Source organism: Melospiza georgiana, chromosome 24 (assembly GCF_028018845.1).
Source record: "Melospiza georgiana isolate bMelGeo1 chromosome 24, bMelGeo1.pri, whole genome shotgun sequence".
Classification (NCBI taxonomy): Eukaryota; Metazoa; Chordata; class Aves; order Passeriformes; family Passerellidae; genus Melospiza; species Melospiza georgiana.
The window spans coordinates 3,950,812-3,970,747 of NC_080453.1; the positions used below are offsets into that span (position 1 = coordinate 3,950,812).

The window sequence follows — 19,936 nt, forward strand, 5'->3', positions numbered from 1 at the left end:
CAAGGCCAGGCTGGGCATTGGGGCTGGCAGCACCTGGCACAGTGGCAGGTGTCCCTGGGCTGCAATCAGCTGCCATTGAAGATCCCTTCCCACCCAAACCACTCTGGCATTCACATTCCTGAACCAAGGATGGAAACCAGCAGCAAAACCCATTGCAGCAAATGGAGAAAGGAAAGGAAAGAATGATTGCCTGGCTGGTTCCAGGTGCCCCCAGTGCCATTTCCCACAGGGGGTTTGTAGCCTGGCAAGGCCTGGTTAGAGAGGTTTGGGCTGTGCCAGGGTGCCCAGAGCAGCTGTGGCTGCCCCTGGAGCCCTGGCAGTGCCCAAGGCCAGGCTGGGCATTGGGGCTGGCAGCACCTGGCACAGTGGCAGGTGGTCCTGCCATGGCAGGGTGGCACTGGGTGGGATTTAAGGTCCCTTCCCAAACCATTCCATAAGTTTGGTGATTCCACCAATGATTCCATCATTCCAGCTCAATGATTTCCTGGTTAGCTACAGGTGAGGACCTGGATTTAAAACTGGGGAACAGAAAAGTAACCAGAGTGTCTGAGGTTGAAAATGGGGCTGTGTGTTCTGTGCCCACCTGTCAGAGCTGGGGCAGTTCTCTGCTGTTCTTGGGGCAGTTTTCTTCATCTCTCCCACAGCCAATCCTCCCTCCAGGAGATCTCTGCTGTCCATGGCCACTGAGTGTCCCTGCAGGGCTGATCCAATTCCAGCATCCCATGGGCAGATGCTGCGCCCAGGGCAGGAGCCAAGCATTCCTGCCTGGATGCAATCTGAGCCTGGCACAGCACAGCAGCCTTTGCCCCCTGCACTGCCAGAGGAGCAGCTTTCTGCTGCCCTGCATGGCCAGAGGGAGCCCAGGCCCATCTGCAGCAGCCCTGGAGCTGCAGAGGAAAACTCCCCCCTTGTGCAGGATCCCTGCTGCAGCAGAGCCACAGCTGGCACTGCAGGAGGGCTGAGCCCCCATGGGATGGGGCTGTGCCACCAGCCTGAGCCACAGCGTGCCAGGGCCTGCTCTCACTCTGGCAGGGTTGTTTTGCATTTTTATTTTATTTTTATTTTTTTCCCTAATAAAGAACTGCTATTGCTACTCCCATATCTTTGCCTGAGAGCCCCTTAATTTCAAATTTATAACAATTCAGAGGGAGGGGAGTTACATTTTCCATTCCAAGGGAGGCTCCTGCCTTCCTCAGCAGACACCAGTCCAAACTGAGACACAGAGCAATAAGCCCCAGGCACTGAGCTGTGTAAAAAAAGCCATTTATTGCAGTTTTAACTGTATCAAAAAAACCTCCAAAGGAAACAGGACAGGGATATACAGGCCACGTGTGGAACTGAACCAAAAGTTCTCAATTTCAAGGGATCTGGAGAAAGGTTTCACTGTCAGTGGCACAGCCAGAACGAAATTCCTTTGAGATCCAAGTTTTCCTGCCTCCCAAAGAAAGGAGAGGTGGAAAAAGCTGCCCAGGGAGATGTGGGGAGGGGACAGCCTGCACTGGGCTGTCACACCGAGCTCTGTCACCTGCTGCCCTGGGAGGGGAAGCACCCAGCTCCTGCCAGGGCAGCACCCAGGCACGGATCCTGCAGCTCCTGGGGCATCACTGGATCTCCCCCATGTAGAGCCTTTTGTCACTGGATGCAGAGAGAACTGAGGGGCAAGGAAAGAAAGGAATAAAGAAATTAAAACAATGTACAAATTAAAACAGATTATAAAAGCTGAAGTGGAATATAAAAATGAGAATATGAAAACTGGAATACAATGCAAAAATTTAAAGAGTATAAAAACGGAAATAGAATACACAAATTAAAATAGAATATAAAAACTGAAATAGAATGCAAAAATTAAAATAGAATATAAAAACTGAAATAGAATACAAAAATTGAAATACAAAACCTGAAATAGATTGCAAAAATTGAAACAGAATATAAAAACCAAAATAGGATACAAAAATGAAAATAGAATATAAAAACTGAAATAAAATACAAAAATTAAAATAGAAAAACTAAAATAGAACACAAAAAAATAGAATATAAAAATTAGAATATATAAAATGAAATAGAATGCAAAAATTAAAATAGAATATAAAAACTGAAATAGAATACAAAAATTGAAATACAAAACTTGAAATAGAATGCAAAAATTGAAACAGAATATAAAAACCAAAATAGAATACAAAAATGAAAATAGAATATAAAAACTGAAATAAAATACAAAAATTAAAATAGAAAAACTGAAATAGAACACAAAAATGAAAATAGAATATGAAAACTGAAATAGAATGCAAAAATTAAAGTACAAAAACTGAAATAGAATATAAAAATTAGAATATATAAAATGAAATAGAATGCAAAAATGAAAATAGAATATAAAAACTGAAATAGAATGCAAAAATTAAAGTACAAAAACTGAAATAGAATATAAAAATTAGAATATATAAAATGAAATAGAATGCAAAAATGAAAATAGAATATAAAAACTGAAATAGAATGCAAAAATTATAATACAAAAGCTGAAATAGAATGCAAAAATTAAAATAGAATACAAAAACTGAAATAGAGTATCAAAATTAGAATATGAAAACTGGAATAGAATGCAAACATTAAAATAGAATATAAAAACTGAAATAGAATATAAAAATTAAAATATGAACACTGAAATAAATACAAAAATTCAAATACAAAACCTGAAACAGAATACAAAAATTAAAATGGAATATAAAAACTGAAAAAGAAAACAAAAATTAGAATATAAAAATTGAAATAGAATACAAAAATGACCCTAGTGGTTTGTGACCTCCCTGAGGGCACAGCCCAAACTCCTCATTTTTTTGCAGGCCAGGTCTCAGCTGCTTGCCAAGGCAGCCATGAACAGCTCTGTGTCACCGAGCCCCGGCTCTGCCAGCTCCAGGTGCCACTAGAGGGCACATGTGGCCAGGAAAGTGTCCCCAGGACAGGATTCCCTGGGAGCAGGGAAAGCCCAGTGGCTCCCAGCTCCCACCGGCCCTGAGTCCCCCTGAGGCACAGCCACGGGATCCTGGAGCTTGGGGAACACCCCCGAGAGCATCAAAGCCACCTGCCAGCCTGGCACCAGCCCAGGTCACCCCTGCCCAGCAGTGCCCTGAACACCTCCAGGGATGGGGACTCCACCAGCAGGGCTGGACATGGGTCAGAAGGGCCATATTATGATGCCTTTATGGAATTATAAAATCATCAAGGCTGGAAAATCCCTCTGAGATCATCGAGTCCAACCTTTAACCCAGCCCCGTCCATGTCCCCAAGTGCCACATCCACAGGGCTTCTAAATCCCTCCAGGGATGGGGCTCCACCCCTGCCAGGCTGGACACCCTTTCCATGGGGAATTCTTCCCAAAAATCCCCCCTGAGCTGCCCTGGTCCAGCCTGAGGCCGTTCCCGCTGCTCCTGTCACTGTTCCCTGGAGCAGAGCCCAACACAGCTCTGACCTGAGCTCTGCCCCAGAGAGGACAGGCAGGGTGGGTGTCATGTCAGGGAACCTTCCAGATCAGATTCCCCTGCCATGGACAGGGATTTTCTCTCACATTCAACCCAAACCTCTCCTGGCCCAGCCTGAGGCCGTTCCCTCTGCTCCTGTCCCTGTTCCCTGGGGCACAGCCCGACCCCCCCGGCTGTGCCCTCCTGGCAGGAGCTGTGCAGAGCCACAAGGGCCCCCTGAGCCTCCTTTGCTCCAGGCTGAGCCCCTGCCCAGCTCCCTCAGCCCCTCCTGGGGCTCCAGACCCTTCCTCTCTTCAGGGAATTCCCAAGAATGACCCAGAAGACACCAGCAGTGGTTTCATCCCTGTCCAGGAGAGCTCTGTGGGTTTCTGCACCAATTCCCAGCCAGTTTGTCACCCTGCACAGCCTGGTGAGAATCCTGCAGGGATTTATGGATTAACATCACCAGGAGCTCCCAGCCAGCGGCTGAACGACTCAATGGGTTTTTAGTAAGAGTTTTTTAATTGTTATTAGTGATTGATGAACCAAGAGGAGCTGAGCACAGGATCCCACACGCAGAGAGGAGCTGGCTCTGCTCCCCCAGCACAGCCCCAGCCCAGCAGAGCTGAGGGTACCCAGCTCCCTGACCCTTGCTTTGCCTTTGGGGGTGACTGCTGGGAATTTCTGGCTGCTGACCAGGCCAAAGGGAGCATTTCCATGGAAATCCAGCACCCTGCAGTCCTGCCCAGCCCAGGAGATGGGAATGGAGCCTGGTCCCAGCTTCAGATGGCTCTGAAAAGCCACCCTGAGCTTTGTATCAGCCAGCTCTGAATGTGGTGCCACCTCCAGAACAGGACCCAAACCCACTGCAGCCAGAGCTTCCTTTGGTGGGATTTTGAGAAGGAATTGTTCCCATTGAGGGTGGGCAGGGGCTGGGCTGGAATTGCCAGAGCAGCTGTGGCTGCCCCTGGAGCCCTGGCAGTGCCCAAGGCCAGGCTGGGCATTGGGGCTGGCAGCACCTGGCACAGTGGCAGGTGTCCCTGGGCTGCAATCAGCTGCCATTGAAGATCCCTTCCCACCCAAACCACTCTGGCATTCACATTCCTGAACCAAGGATGGAAACCAGCACCAAAACCCATTGCAGCAAATGGAGAAAGGAAAGGAAAGAATGATTTCCTGGCTGGTTCCAGGTGCCCCCAGTGCCATTTCCCACAGGGGGTTTGTAGGCTGGCAAGGCCTGGTTAGAGAGGTTTGGGCTGTGCCAGGGTGCCCAGAGCAGCTGTGGCTGCCCCTGGCAGTGCCCAAGGCCAGGCTGGACATTGGGGCACAGTGGGAGGTGTCCCTGCCATGGCAGGGGTGGCACTGGGTGGGATTTAAGGTCCCTTCCAACCCAAACTATTCTAGGATTGTGGTTTTGTGATTCTCTGATTTGCTTCCTACAGCTTTTGGGGCAGTTAGGACCCCCCAGGCTCCCAGGTGATCCATGTCCTGATAGAATCACCACACATGGTTGTACCCCTGGCATCCCAGCCATTCCAAACCTGTTCCTCATGGCCCCTGGGAAGGCAGGACAAGCCCTGGGCAGTGGCAGCCACCTGAGAGCCACCCTGCTGCCCTCTGGGTGTCCCCAGTCCAGTCCCAGAGTCCCTGTGCTCAACCCAGGGTGCCCCCACCCAACTGGAGATGAGCAAACCAGGCTCTGCCACCCCTAAACCTGATAACTGGCAATTTTGAAGTCACTTCCCAAAGGATCAGCAGCTCAGTGAGCCCTGGAGCTGCTGCCCTGGCAGGGGGGAGCACTTACTGATGGGTTCCTCAGGGTGGAAGGCCAGCTCATTGACAGAGCCAGCATGGCCAGGCAGCTTGTACAGGATCCTCCTGGAGGTGGTGTCCCACACGTACACAAACCTGCAACAGAGAGTTCCAGATTGCAATGCAACATGTGTTCCATTACCCTCTGTATGGCAGATTACCTTTGTCATGTGGGCAGTTTGCCTTATCTCTCTCTATGAGTGACCACAATCACTCCTCCCTCCAGGGAGACACCTGCTGATAACAGCTATGGAATGTCCCTGCATGGCTGATAAGAACTACAGCATCCCACTGGGAGATGGGAGCCCAGAGGGAGGAGCCAAGCATTCCTACCCGGATAGAATCTGGAGATTCTGCAACACCAGCACGGCTTCTGCACTGGATTGCCCAGAGGAACAGCAGCTGCCTCTGCCCCTGGATCTTCAGAGGCAGAGACTGCACCTTTCTCCAGGATCCCTGCTCCAGCAGAACCAGCCCTGACACTGCAGGAGGGCTGAGCCACAATTCCAATGGCACTGCTGCCAACAGCCTGACCCACAGGGTGTCAGGCTGGGTTCTGACTCTGCCAGTGTTGCTTTAGTTCACTGCATTGTTTCTTTTATCCTTTTATTTTTTTCCTTATTAAAGAACTGTTATTCCTGCTCCCATATTTTTGCCTGAGAGCCCCTTAATTTAAAATTTATAGCAATTCAGAGGAGTAAAGAGAGTTTACATTCTCCATTTCAAGAGAGGCTCCTGCCTTAGCAGACTCCTTTCTTTCCAAACCAAGACACAGAGTCCTGCTGAGGGCAGGCATGGGCCAAGGAAAATGCCTGTGCCCCCAGGTGGTTCTGTGTCACCCTGATTTTTGATTTTCTAAACCTTCTGATGTTCACATTCTTGTAACAAACTTTCTCACACACTTTCTGTAAATAACTCATTGTTTTGCATTCTTTTATGGAGGAGGAGAAATTTGATGGCCTGTTGGTTTGTTCAGTGTCATTGGTGAGGTGGCACTGTTGTCACAGACATCTTTTCATGAAAAATCTTTTCCTTAGGATTTTTCCTCCTGCGAAGCTGAGAGGCCTCAGGAACAAAATGTAAACATTGATTATCTGCTGCTGTGGAATGCAACAGGTGCATCTGTGATTGGTCTCATGTTGGTTGTTTCTAATTAATGGCCAATCACAGTGAGCTCAGACAGAGAGCCGAGACACAAACCTTTATTATGATTCTTATTCTATTCTTAGCCAGCCTTCTGATGAAACCTTTTCTTCTATTCTTTTAGTATAGTTTTAATGTAATATATATCATAAAATAATGAATCAGCCTTCTGAAACATGGAGTCAGATCCTCATCTCTTCCCTCATCCTGAGACCCCTGTGAACACGGTCACAGCACTGTCACCTTTGGAAATCTGTAAATGTTGGAGTCAGAAAATAAACTTCCATTTTCTTCACCTTGAGAGCAGCAGTGTGTGCTTGTGTTGTTTTGTGTCCCATAGTGACAGCTCTGCAGCTGGAATGATCTTTGTGAGGATAAACAGGAACCTCCCAGGAGCAAAATGGAAAAATGCTGCTCTGACAGGCCCAGGAGAGGAGAGGCTGAGCAGGGAGGAATCAAGAGTGGCAAAAACCTCCCTGCCAGCAGTGCCCCTCACGGCACAGAGATGGATTTGAAAGCTGTGAGGTCAAAAAAAAAATCCTTCATAGTGTAGGGACAGGGAGCAAAGCAGCACTGGGAATGCTGATGTGAGGAGGAGGAGGGGTCTCACCCTCCCAAACAGCCCCACACACTCTGTGCACATCCAGGCATGTCCTGGGCTGGCAGTGAGGAGCCCAGAGCCTCCAGCCCCTGCTGCACTGCAATCCCTGCCTGCCAGCAGCTCCAAGATGGGATTTCTTCCTGCTGTGCCACATGAGGCACTCACCGGCGTTTATCAGGGAGTGATGGGATCATGCTGAGCCCTTTGATCACCCTCTGCTGGCTCCTGCCTGAGCCCCTACTGGGTTAAGAACCCCACAGGATCCTCCTCTGGCAGCACCAGGCACAGCTCAGCTTTCACACTTCTCTTAAAAACAGTTTCAGAGTCAGGGAAACTGAGCCCAAAACCCCAAAATCCCAGTGTGTGCTGTGGGGAGCTCTGCTGGGACCTGCCCCAGGAGCTGTCAGAGCCCTGAGCTCCAGCAGCACCTGCAAAAAGAACCAAAAGTGACCCAAACTCCAGGAAAACCTGCCCAGAACAGGGCTCAGCCTGGCCACAGGGATCCAGGCAGGAGCTGCTCTCCCAGGGCAGGGATTGCTGCTCTCTCCAGGGCAGGAACTTCTGCTCTCTCCAGGGCAGGAATTGCTGCTCTCCCAAGGCAGGAACTTCTGCTCTCTCCAGGGCAGGAGCTGTTCTCCCCCCCAGGGCAGGAATTGCTGCTCTCCCTCCAAGGCAGAAGCTGCTCTCCCAGGGCAGGGATTCCTGCTCTCTAAGGCAGGAATTGCTGCTCTCCCCTCCAGGGCAGGAATCCTTGCTCTCCCACCAAGGCAGAAACTGCTCTCCAAAGGCAGGAATTGCTGTTCTCCCAGGGCAGGAGCTGCTCTCCCAGAGCAGGAATTGCTGCTCTCCCCACCCCTCAGGGCAGGGATTGCTGCTTTCCCCCCCAAGGCAGGGATTCCTGCTCTTCCAGGGCAGGGATTCCTGCTCTCGAAGGCAGGAATTGCTCCTCTCCCCACCAGGGCAGGAATCCTTGCTCTCCCCAGGTAGGAATTGCTGCTCTCAAAGGCAGAAAGGCAGGAATTGCTGCTCTCCCCACCAAGGCAGGAATCCTTGCTCTCCCCAGGTAGGAACTGCTGCTCCCCCAAGGCAAGAATTGCTGCCCTCTCCCAAAGCAGGAGCTGTTCTCCCCAGGCAGAGATTGCTGATCTCCCGGGGCAGGCATTGCTCCTCTTCCCCCCAGGGCAGGGATCCCTGCTCTCCCCAGGTAGGAATTCTCCCTCCCCACTCAGAGCCCAGCAGGGCTGGGGGCAGTCACAGTCCCAGCTCATGCTGGGACAGCTGCCCCACTAAATCTGGACAGGGAGAGCTCAAGTTCTGCCTCTGTGCTATCAGAAGCTCATTAATCAGGTGATTACTGCTGCTCCATGGCCTGGCCCCTGGCCTGCAGGAATTCCTGTCTCCTTGGCATTGGTTTTGGGCCTGGATTTGCTCCAGGGGACATTGGTGTCCTTCACAGGGACCTTCAGACCCTGCTCTGCTTCCTCCCTGTGCCCTTTCACTCCTCAGCTCACTTTACAGAATCTTTCATTTGCAAGTCTGAGATGTGCCAATTGATTTTTTCTCCTTAATTAAAGGAGGAGTCATTAATGATCTCTGAAATCCCACCGAGCAGGGATTTAACCAGGATTTGTGCTCCTCATCCTCCAACCCCACACACAGACCCTGCTCAAAGACCCCCCAAGCTTCTGCCAGGACACCCAGGGGTCCAAGCCAGTGGCAAAGATGTCCCTGTCACCTGCTGGGGATCCTGTGGTGGGACAGGGCAGAGCCTCAGTCAGCTTTTGACAATAATAACCAGATTTTACAACAGTCAGATGCTCCTCCACAGAGCCCAAAGCAGCAGAAACACATCCCTGCTCAGGGAAATGAGGAAAACTCCTGAGGGCTGTTTGGGATTTCCCACCTCTACACACAGCCCTGAGCTTGGAGAATGCTGCAAATCCATCAGGGCTGCTGGGAACACAGGAATGCAGTGGCACTCACCTGTCAGCAGAGCCCCCTGCAATTTTGCTGCCATCTGGGGACCAGGAGCACCTCAGAAGGTTCTAAAACAAAAGAAAATGCACAGACCTATTTAGTTTCCCCCTTTTCCTTGAACTAAAATTACCATGAGACTTTAACCAGCACCACTTTAATGATCTCCCTTGGAAGATGAGATGGTAATTACAGATTTTATTTCATTGCTGGAAACAGCCAGTGCCTTGTTATTTTACACAAAGTAGATGGTAAGTGTAGAAAACACTTCATTTACAACTAATTACAAAAGAACTGAGCAAAGAAATCTTGTTACTGAGGCTTTAATTGGAACCCACTTTGTGGATTCATCTTTCTTTGAGTTCTTATTAAAGCCTTTCTGGCCTAAGCTTGAATTGAAAAAAAAACAATTTAGAGGAAAGTTGATAGCAGAGGGAATTGAACAAGGAGTGGAGCACACAGAATTGAACAAGGAGTGGAGCACACTCAGAATTGAACAAGGAGTGGAGCACACAGAATTGAACAAGGAGTGGAGCACACTCAGAATTGAACAAGGAGTGGAGCACACAGAATTGAACAAGGAGTGGAGCACACTCAGAACTGAACAAGGAGTGGAGCACACTCACCTTCTCAAAATTATGGACATTTCCCTGGAAAATCTTCACACATCTCTCCTTGGGGGCAAAGGGCCTCACGTCCCAGATCCGAACTGCAGCAGAAGGAGGGACAGAGGCTGAGGGGGACAGGGACAGGCAACCCTGGCAAAGCCCCCATGCCCAGGACAGGCTCCCTGACCCCTCACTCCCCAGAGGCCATGGGGAACCAGCAGCTTCCCCTGCAGGAGGCTTTGCAATGTGGAAATACAAAAACTTCCCAAGCTGTCATCCCAAAATGGAGCCCAGCTCCTCACAAGGGGCTTTTCCTCACCCTGCCACATCCCATGGGCACAGCCCTGATGGGCTCAGCCTCACTGAGGGACACAGGGACAGCAGGGTGGCAACTGGGCTGTCACTCCTGCTGAGGGGACACAGCCAGGTCACCTTGACATGAGCCAGAGTGTACAGATCACCTGTGCCATGGCTCTTGTCCCCAGTGTCCTCCAGGAGCTGGGCTGTCACTCCTGCTGAGGGGACAAACCTGTGCCATGGCTCTTGTCCCCAGTATCCTCCAGGAGCTGGGCTGTCACTCCTGCTGAGGGGACAAACCTGTGCCATGGCTCTTGTCCCCAATTCCTGCAGGGCAGCCTGTGCCATGGCTCTTGTCCCCAGCGTCCTGCAGGATAACCTGTGCCATGGCTCCTGTCCCCAGTGTCCTGCAGGACAACCTGTGCCATGGCTCTTGTCCCCAGGCCCTGCAGGATAACCTGTGCCATCGCTCTCGTTCTCAATGTCCTGCAGGGGCTGAGCTGTCACTTCTTCTGAGGGGACAAATCTGTGACATTGCTCTTGTCCCCAGGCCCTGCAGGACAACCTGTGCCATGGCTCCTGTCCCCAGTGTCCTGCAGGATAACCTGTGCCATGGCTCCCTGCAGGATAACCTATGCCATGGCTCTTGTCCCCAGGCCCTGCAGGACAACCTGTGCCATGGCTCTTGTCCCCAGGCCCTGCAGGACAACCTGTGCCATGGCTCTTGTCCCCAGTGTCTTGCAGGACAACCTGTGCCATGGCTCCCTGCAGGATAACCTGTGCCATGGCTCTTGTCCCCAGGCCCTGCAGGACAACCTGTGCCATGGCTCTTGTCCCCAGGCCCTGCAGGACAACCTGTGCCATGGCTCTTGTCCCCAGTGTCTTGCAGGACAACCTGTGCCATGGCTCCCTGCAGGATAACCTGTGCCATGGCTCTTGTCCCCAGGCCCTGCAGGACAACTTGTGCCATGGCTCCTGTCCCCAGGCCCTGCAGGACAACCTGTGCCATGGCTCTTGTCCCCAGTGTCCTGCAGGATAACCTGTGCCATGGCTCTTTTCCCCAGGCCCTGCAGGATAACCTGTGCCATGGCTCCCTGCAGGATAACCTGTGCCATGGCTCTTGTCCCCATTTCCCTCCCAGCTGCGACAAACGCCCTGAGGCAGCTGCTCTCCCCTCAAGGACCCAAATTCAGGGTTCAGCTCTGGAGCCCAGCTCCTGCAGCCCAGCCCAGCTCAGCTGTGCCAGGATGAGCAGGCAGAGGTGTCCCTGGAGCTCAGCAGGCTGTACCTGTGTTGTCCATGGCGTTGGAGAGCAGGTAGGAGCCCTCAGAGCTGAGGCTCAGGCCTGTCACCGAGTCAGCGTGGCCCCGCATGGTGTAGGTGAGCTTGTTCTGCCGCAGGTCCCACACCTGGCACACAAACCACAAACACATAAACACAGAAACAAACACAGAAACAAACACACAAACAAAGCCAGCAGTGCTGGAGATTGATGGGTGTCACAGACATATTTTATAAAAATCCCTTCCTTAGGATTTTTTCTCCTGAGAAGCTGAGAGGCCTCAGGAACAAAATGTAAACAATGATTATCTGCTGCTGTGGAATGCAACAGGTGCATCTGGGATTGGTCTCATGTGGTTGTTTTTAATTAATGGCCAATCACAGTCAGCTGGCTTGGACTCTCTGGTCAGTCACAAGATTTTATTATCATTCCATTCCTTCCAAGCCTTCTGATGAAATCCTTTCTTGTATTCTCTTAGTATAGTTTTAATATATCAATTTCATAATATAGTATAGTATAATATAGTATAGCATAACATAGTATAGCATAATATAATATATTATAATATATTATATTATAATATATTATATTATAATATATTATAATATAATATACTATAATATACTATAATATACTATAATATACTATAATATACTATAATATAATATAATATAATATAATATAATATAATATAATATAATATAATATAATATAATATAATATAATATAATATAATATAATATAATATAATATAATATAATATAATATAATATAATATAATATAATATAATATAATATAATATATCAGCCTTCTGAAACCTGGAGTCAAGATTCTCATCTCTTCCCTCGTCCTGGGACCCCTGTGAACACCACCACAGATGGGAGTTGTGGGCAAATGGGATTTGTGCCTTAGATTGGTAACAGATGTGTTCAAAGTCCAAGGAGTTATGTGGCAGCAACCCCACACACATGAGCCAGGGAATGGCTGCCAGTGCCAGAGGGCAGGGCTGGATGGGATCTTGGCAATTGGGAATTGTTCCCTGGCAGGGTGGGCAGGGGCTGGGCTGGAATTGCCAGAGCAGCTGTGGCTGCCCCTGGAGCCCTGGCAGTGCCCAAGGCCAGGCTGGACATTGGGGCTGGCAGCACCTGGCACAGTGGCAGGTGTTGCTGCCATGGCAGGGCTGGCACTGGGTGGGGTTTCATTCTTTCCATCCAAACCACTCCATGATCCTATGGAAACATGAGGCTGGAAGTTTATGGGTTTCTGGAAGGACAGAATTTGCCTTTCAAAACATTTCTAAGTGGATCTGTTCAATGTCCAAGGAGTTCAACACCAGCAGCCCCAGGCCTGCAGAATTCCTCCTGAACTGGCCCCAAAATCCCCCAAATGCCCCTGGCACAGAGCAGGAACTCCCCAATTCCCAGTTCCAGGCTGTTCTTCCCAAAGAGGGGCAGTGGGAGCAGCTCTGGTGGCAGTGCCACACTGAGCACTGGCTATGACAGGCTGAGGACAGCTCTGGTGGCAGTGCCACACTGAGCACTGGCTATGACAAACAGGGGACAGCTCTGGTGGCAGTGCCACACTGAGCACTGGCTATGACAAACTGGGGACAGCTCTGGTGGCAGTGTCACGTTAAGCTATGGCTGTGACATGCTGGGGACAGCTCTGGCAGGCTGGGGACAGCTCTGGTGGCAGTGTCACATTGAGCTATGGCTGTGACAGGCTGGGGACAGCTCTGGTGGCAGTGCCACACTTGAGGTCTGCCTGTGACAGGCTGGGGACAGCTCTGGTGGCAGTGTCACGTTGAGCACTGCCTGTGACAGGCTGGGGACAGCTCTGGTGGCAGTGTCACACTGAGCTCTGCCTGTGACAGGTTGGGGACAGCTCTGGCAGGCTGAGGGCAGTTTTGGTGCCAGTGTCACACTGAGCACTGCCTGTGACAGGCTGGGGACAGGCTGAGGCCATGGGGACAGGCTGAGCCCTGCAGCCCCAGGGCAATCAGCTGAATGAATGCTGAGCTCACTGGTAAATGAGAACTTTCCACAGCATCAGGTGCCAGGGCAGCTGCCAACTGGGCCAGAGGGCACACAGGGGACGTCACCACGTCCTCCTCAGCTTACCTCACACATGGCTCTGGCCCAGGCTGCCAGCACTGCCAGCATTCCAGCCTGGCTCTGCAGAGACAGCAGTGCTGGGACACCCGAGTGCCACGCTGTCCCTGCCAGGCTGTCACAGCTCCCTGCCACTTTACTGGCCCTGTACCACCAGCACAGGGTTGGAGATGTAAAATTCAGCAGGTGGCACCCACAGCTGCCCTTGACCAACACAAGGTGTGACAGGAGGGAAAGGGACACAGGGTCCTACCTTGATGTCATTGTCGATGCCTCCAGAGATGATCTGGTCACTGGTGTCATTGAAGGTGACAGCCAGGACCTGGTAGGTGTTCTGGAATGTCTGGACAGCAGCTTTTTTCCTGATGTCCCACAGCTGGAAAGAAATGTGGCACTTGTAAGAGGTGGGCACAGATATTTAACAACAAAATCATTGCAGAGATATTGGCAAAGACTCAGCCTGCTCTCCTGAAATCCCTTTGTGGGTCTCATAAAAAACATCACATGTGGAGATCTTTATAAAAAACATTGAATTTGCTGTGTCCGGAGCACAGGAATGAAGGGAAGGAAGAAGAGGCCAGCAGAGATTTCAGGAGAGAGAAAAAGGAGCCAGTACAGGAGATAACAGCAGAAAGAAGGAGCCAGCCCAGATTTCAGAAGAGTCTTCTCATGCTTTGCTAATCCAGAAACTCTGGTCTCTGATTTTCTGTCCAGAAAGAATTCCTGGGACACCTGCAGGGATGGGCACTGCAAAGCTCCCTGGGCAGCCCCTGGCAAGGCCTGAGCCCCCTTTGCATGGGGAAATTCCTGCTGTGCCCACCCTGAGCTGCCCTGGCCCAGCCTGAGGCCGTTCCCTCTGCTCCTGTCCCTGTTCCCAGCCCCCACAGCTGTCCCCTCCTGGCAGGAGCTGTGCAGATCCAGAGCAGCAGGAAAATCCCAGCTGAGCAGCTCAACCTTCCCCACCCCCCTGAGAAGTACAGAAAAAAAGAGAGCAGTGAAATTTGCTGTCACATTTTTGACTCTGAACTCGAGAGTGATAATGCAACTTGTAAGAAAAAGCTGAATTCAGCTCAGATAAATGGGAAGATCCTAAAACAAATTTTCCACCTTTTTGTCTGCAGGTTTCGCCCAGGGCACACATGTGGGGCATTCACATTTTTTTGAAAAATCTCTTTGCCCAGGATTTTTCTCTTGGGAAGCTGAGAAGCCTCAGAGAAAAGGAAAACAATTCTGATCTCATTTGCTTCTGCTGTGTTGTGCTCATGTGGAATGTGTTTGGAGATTGTTTACCCACAGGTGATTGTTTCATTGGATTCTGCTGGGAGTTGTTTGCACTCTTTGGCCAATTGGGGCCAAGCTGTGTCAGGACTCTGGAGAGAGTCACGAGTTTTCATTATTATCTTTTTAGCATTTAGTACTTACTAAATCCTTTCTGTATTCTTTAGTATAGTTTAGTAGGGCATTCTTTAATATAATATAGTATCATAAAATAATAAATTAGCCTTGTGAGAACATGGAGTCAGATTCATCATTCCTTCCTTTGTCAGGGCACCCACAAACCCAGCACACACTGACCTTGACAGTGCCGTCATCGCTGCCGGTGCAGACGAGCTGGGGTCCCCTCCGGGCAGGGTAGCAGGAGTTGACAAAGGACGTGTGGCCTTTGAGCCTCTTGACCCTCTCTCCTGTCTCACTGTCCCACACAGCCACAGTTTTGTCCGTGGATGCTGAGAAGAGCATGCTGCAGGCAACAACCACAGTGAGGGCTCTGCTCCCTTCCCATCTCTCCTTACCCCTGTCCTGCACTGCCAAGCAAATTGTATCTGTTTGCCATCTGGATGGCAGTTGTCTCCTGTTCAGTTTTCCTTATCTCTTCCACACCCACTCCTGCTGATAACAGCTATGGAATGTCCCTGCATGGCTGATAAGAACTACAGCATCCCATTGGCAGATGGGAGCCCAGAGGGAGGAGCCAAGCATTCCTACCCAGATAGAATCTGGAGATTCTGCAACACCAGCACGGCTTCTGCACTGGATTGCCCAGAGGAACAGCAGCTGCCTCTGCCCCTGGATCTTCAGAGGCAGAGACTGCACCTTTCTCCAGGATCCCTGCTCCAGCAGAACCAGCCCTGACACTGCAGGAGGGCTGAGCCACAATTCCAATGGCACTGCTGCCAACAGCCTGACCCACAGGGTGTCAGGTTGGGTTCTGACTCTGCCAGTGTTGGTTTAGTTCACTGCATTGTTTATTTTATCCTTTTATTTTCTTCCCTTGTAAATAACTGTTATTTCCTGCTCCCATATTATTTTTTTGCCTGAGAGCCCCTTAATTTAAAATTTATAGCAATTCAGAGGGAGAGGGTTTGCATTTTCCATTTCAGGGCAGGCTCCTGCCTTAGCAGACACCTGGCTTTCCAAACTAAGACAAAAAGTAATGAGATGGAGAAGAACCTTTCCCTTTGGTGTTTTGGAGGAGCCTGAAACACTGACTGACACTGGAACAGCTGCACAGACAAACTCCCCTCAATCCCTGCTGGAAATTGGTTTTCTTCCTCCTCAAGCAGCATCGGGGATGAGCACATCTCAGCAAAGCTCAGCAGTGATGGTGGAACAGCCTTTTAAATTAACCAGTATCTCACTTGGTCTCTCTCCTGCTCCCCTGTGACCCCACACAAACTTCCCTCTGCTCCCCAAAACTGCATCAATGGCACTGGGGGGGGTCATAGCTGCGCCCAGATCCTTTGCCCACACTACAAGGACTTGGTGTCCATGGAGTGAGCAAGGACAACAATCCCAGAATCACTGAGGTGGGAAAAGAGCTCCAAGGACATCGAGTCCCAGCTGATCCCACCTTGTCCCCAGCCCAGAGCTCTGAGTGCCACCTCCAGGAATTGCTGGGGCACCTGCAGGGATGGGCACTGCAAAGCTCCCTGGGCAGCCCCTGGCAAGGCCTGAGCCCCCTTTGCCTGGGGAAATTCCTGCTGTGCCCACCCTGAGCTGCCCTGGCCCAGCCTGAGGCCGTTCCCTCTGCTCCTGTCCCTGTTCCCTGGGGCACAGCCCGACCCCCCCCCGGCTGTGCCCTCCTGGCAGGAGCTGTGCAGAGCCACAAGGGCCCCCTGAGCCTCCTTTGCTCCAGGCTGAGCCCCTGCCCAGCTCCCTCAGCCTCTCCTGGGGCTCCAGCCCTGTTCCAGAGCAGCACAGAGCCCCTGCCCTCACCTGCCATCCGTGTTGTAGTGCAGCTCCATGACAGCCCCGCTGTGTCCCTTCAGGGTGGCAAAGTTGTCACAGTCCCCATAGACGTTCCAGAGCACTGGGGGACACCAAGGGACAGGTGAGCACAGGAAAGGCACAGGAACAGCCTGTGCTGTGCATGGAGCTGATCTTTGGGGCTCAGCAAAGTGCAGGATGGACCATCCCCAGTGCTGAGCCCCAGCTGGGACATTCACAGCAGTGACAAAGCATCAGGTGAGCCCCAGGGTACAGGAGATTCAGGGATCTTGGTTAAGGTGAATTTATTAAGAAAAATTATAATCTTTGCTTCAACAAGCCTAAGCACCAAAACCTGCATTTCTGCAGACCTCTGGAAGCATCAAAACCTGCATTTCTGCAGACCTCTGGAAGCATCAAAACCTGCATTTCTGCAGACATCTGGAAGCATCAAAACCTGCATTTCTGCAGACATCTGGAAGCTGTGTGACAGGGACACAGGGCTGTCACAGCCTGCCCCAGCTGTGGGAAATGGAAAGATAAAACTGCCACAGACACTGAAGGGTTTGATTTGCAGCCTTGGAAGGAGCTTGGATTGATGTGAAAATAAAGTATACAGACATTAAGTAGAAAAATCATAAACTCATGCTTCTGTAGTTATAAATAAGAATATACTTTAAGCAAGTGAGAAACTGTACTGGTAAAATGGTGAAAGGTTTATAATGTAAGGGTGTAATTGTATAGAATGATTTAAATTATTCTATACAATTACACCCTTGCATTATAAACCTATAGCTTACCATCTTATCAACTATAACCTCTTATAGCAAAGATTATAATTTTTTACATGTTTTAACAGAAGTATATGTGTGTATATGAATTACAGCCTATTGGTTAAAGTATATTATAAATTAAATTATTCTATACAATTACACCCTTACATTGCAAACCTATAGCTTACCATCTTATGAGCTATAACCTCTTATAGCAAAGATTATAATTTTTTACATGTTATAACAGAAGTATATGTGTGCACATGCAATAACAGCCTATTGGTTAAAGTATATTATAAATTAAATTATTCTATAAAATTAACACCCTTACATTGCAAACCTATACCTTACCATCTTATCAGCTATAACCTCTTATAGCAAAGATTATAATTTTTTAGATGTTATAACAGAAGTATATGTGTGTATATGAATTACAGCCTATTGGTTAAAGTATATTATAAATTAAATTGTTCTATACAATTACACCCTTACATTGTAAACCTATAGCTTACCATCTTATCAGCTATAACCTCTTATAGCAAAGATTATAATTTTTTACATGTTATAACAGAAGTATATGTGTGTATATGAATTACAGCCTATTGGTTAAAGTATCTGCATTGCAGTAAAATTAAGTAAAGGTGACAGGATAGAAAAGCAAAACATTCTCTGTGGTGACTGTCCACAAAGTTAGAAAGTTATTTACTGTCCTGCAACAAAGAATTTGTGACTATCCTGAACTATGGCCACTGCCTGCTGTCTCAAAACCTCCCAGCCTCTGATGCTGATGTTTATTTAAACAATAAATGGGTTTTAACCTGATTTTACTCCCATCCCTTCAATTAGTGCAACAACAATAACACCACAAGGCACATTTCCAGCTCCAGCAGGATGGCACTGCCAGAGGAGCTGTGAAAAGCCTCCTGGGGAAGCAATTCAGCCCCAGGAGCAGGGGAGGCTGAGCTGAAACCCCTCAGCAGCAGGGCCTGAGCCTGGGGACAGCAGGGGACAGCAGTGCCACTCACAGATGAGCCTGTCGAAGCCAGCTGAGGCCAGGGTGTTGCCATTGGGGTGGAACTTGCAGCAGTAAACCTCCCCCTCGTGTCCTGAGAGCAGCATGATGGGGGCCTGCAGCGAGGAGCAGCGTGGGGGACCCTGGGGGACAGAGGGGACACCGTGAGGGGACAAGGGCAGGGGACGGCCAGCCTGCCACCCCTGCTGAGCATCTTTACCTTCCCACCAGAATGCCAGCATTACTGAGGCTAGAAAAGAGCTCCAAGGTCACCAAGTCCACCCTGTGCCTGATCCCCACCCTGTCCCCAGCCCAGGGCACTCAGTGCCACCTCCAGGAATTCCTTGGGCACCTCCAGGGATGGGCACTGCAAACCTCCATGGGCAGCCCCTGCCAAGGCCTGACCACCCTTTCCATGCAGAAATTTCCCCCCAATATGCAAAAATGGGATTTTAAGGATTTTCACGGCTCCTTTTCTGTTGTTGGTGTGAGGGGTTTGGAGCTGTGGGGAACAGGAAATGTTCCCTGCCAGAAGGGGCTGGGGCAGGGACACCTCTGCTGCTGGGCTTGCATTGGATGGATATTCCCTTGTGGGAAAAGCCTTTGGGATTCTGGTGTTCAGGATGCAGAGATGAGGTGGGAAAAGAGCTCCAAGGACATCGAGTCCCAGCTGATCCCACCTTGTCCCCAGCCCAGAGCTCTGAGTGCCACCTCCAGGAATTGCTGGGGCACCTGCAGGGATGGGCACTGCAGAGCTCCCTGGGCAGCCCCTGGCAAGGCCTGAGCCCCCTTTGCATGGGGAAATTCCTGCTGTGCCCACCCTGAGCTGCCCTGGCCCAGCCTGAGGCCGTTCCCTCTGCTCCTGTCCCTGTTCCCTGGGGCACAGCCCGACCCCCCCGGCTGTGCCCTCCTGGCAGGAGCTGTGCAGAGCCACAAGGGCCCCCTGAGCCTCCTTTGCTCCAGGCTGAGCCCCTGCCCAGCTCCCTCAGCCTCTCCTGGGGCTCCAGACCGTTCCCCATTCCCCGGACCCGCTCCGAAGGGCTCAGACCCTCACTCAGCACCGCAGGTGCCTCAGCAGTGCCCAATCAAACCGCCTCGTGGCTTTCCCTCCTCCTGGAGCCACCCGCAGCCCTCTCCCCTCAGCTCTCCACCCTATTGGGATCTCCTCCCACCCTCCCCTCACGTTCCCCCGTTACCGCCTGCAGCAGAGCCCCGGCCGCCGGCTGCCCCCCAGCGCCACCCGTGCCCGGCGCCCCCGGCAGGTCATGGCGGGGCCGCTTGGCGGGCACGGGGACGAGCGGGAGGTCGGGGCCGGGCGCGGGGGCGGCTCCGGGGGCGGCAGGGCCCGGGGGGGCGCCGGGTGCGGGGCCGGGGCCAGGCCCGGGGCCCGGGACCTTCCGCTTCTGCTGCTCGATCATGGCGGCCGCCGGGCCCCGCCCCCCGGGCCGCATTGGCTGCCGCCGCCGCGCCCGCCGCGCTGATTGGCGGAGCGCCCTGGATGTCCCGCCCCCCGACACAGTGCCGGCACGCCGAGGATAGAGCGGGGAGCGCGGCGCCTTCTGGCGCGCCTCGCTTGGATTGGTGGAGAGCGGGCGCTGGGTAGCATGGGTAACGCTGATTGATTGCGGGGTGCTACACGGAAACATTGCGCTCTGTGATTGGC

The 19,936-nt window shown here is 51.0% G+C and overlaps 1 protein-coding gene across 1 annotated transcript; it reads right to left on the minus strand.

Annotated features, from left to right (window-relative positions):
* Nucleotides 1–1,247: 1,247 nt before the first annotated feature.
* SNRNP40 (small nuclear ribonucleoprotein U5 subunit 40) lies at nucleotides 1,248–19,691 on the minus strand. The gene is made up of 10 exons (XM_058040168.1): nucleotides 19,470–19,691; nucleotides 18,287–18,416; nucleotides 16,498–16,591; nucleotides 14,857–15,022; nucleotides 13,535–13,657; nucleotides 11,176–11,296; nucleotides 9,609–9,691; nucleotides 8,992–9,053; nucleotides 5,257–5,360; nucleotides 1,248–1,651 (listed from the first exon to the last, which is right to left on the minus strand). Exons 1-10 carry the CDS (start codon nucleotides 19,689–19,691, stop codon nucleotides 1,602–1,604), a joined length of 1,155 nt encoding a protein of 384 aa, XP_057896151.1. The 3' UTR covers nucleotides 1,248–1,601.
* Between the last annotated feature and the right edge of the window lie 245 nt (nucleotides 19,692–19,936).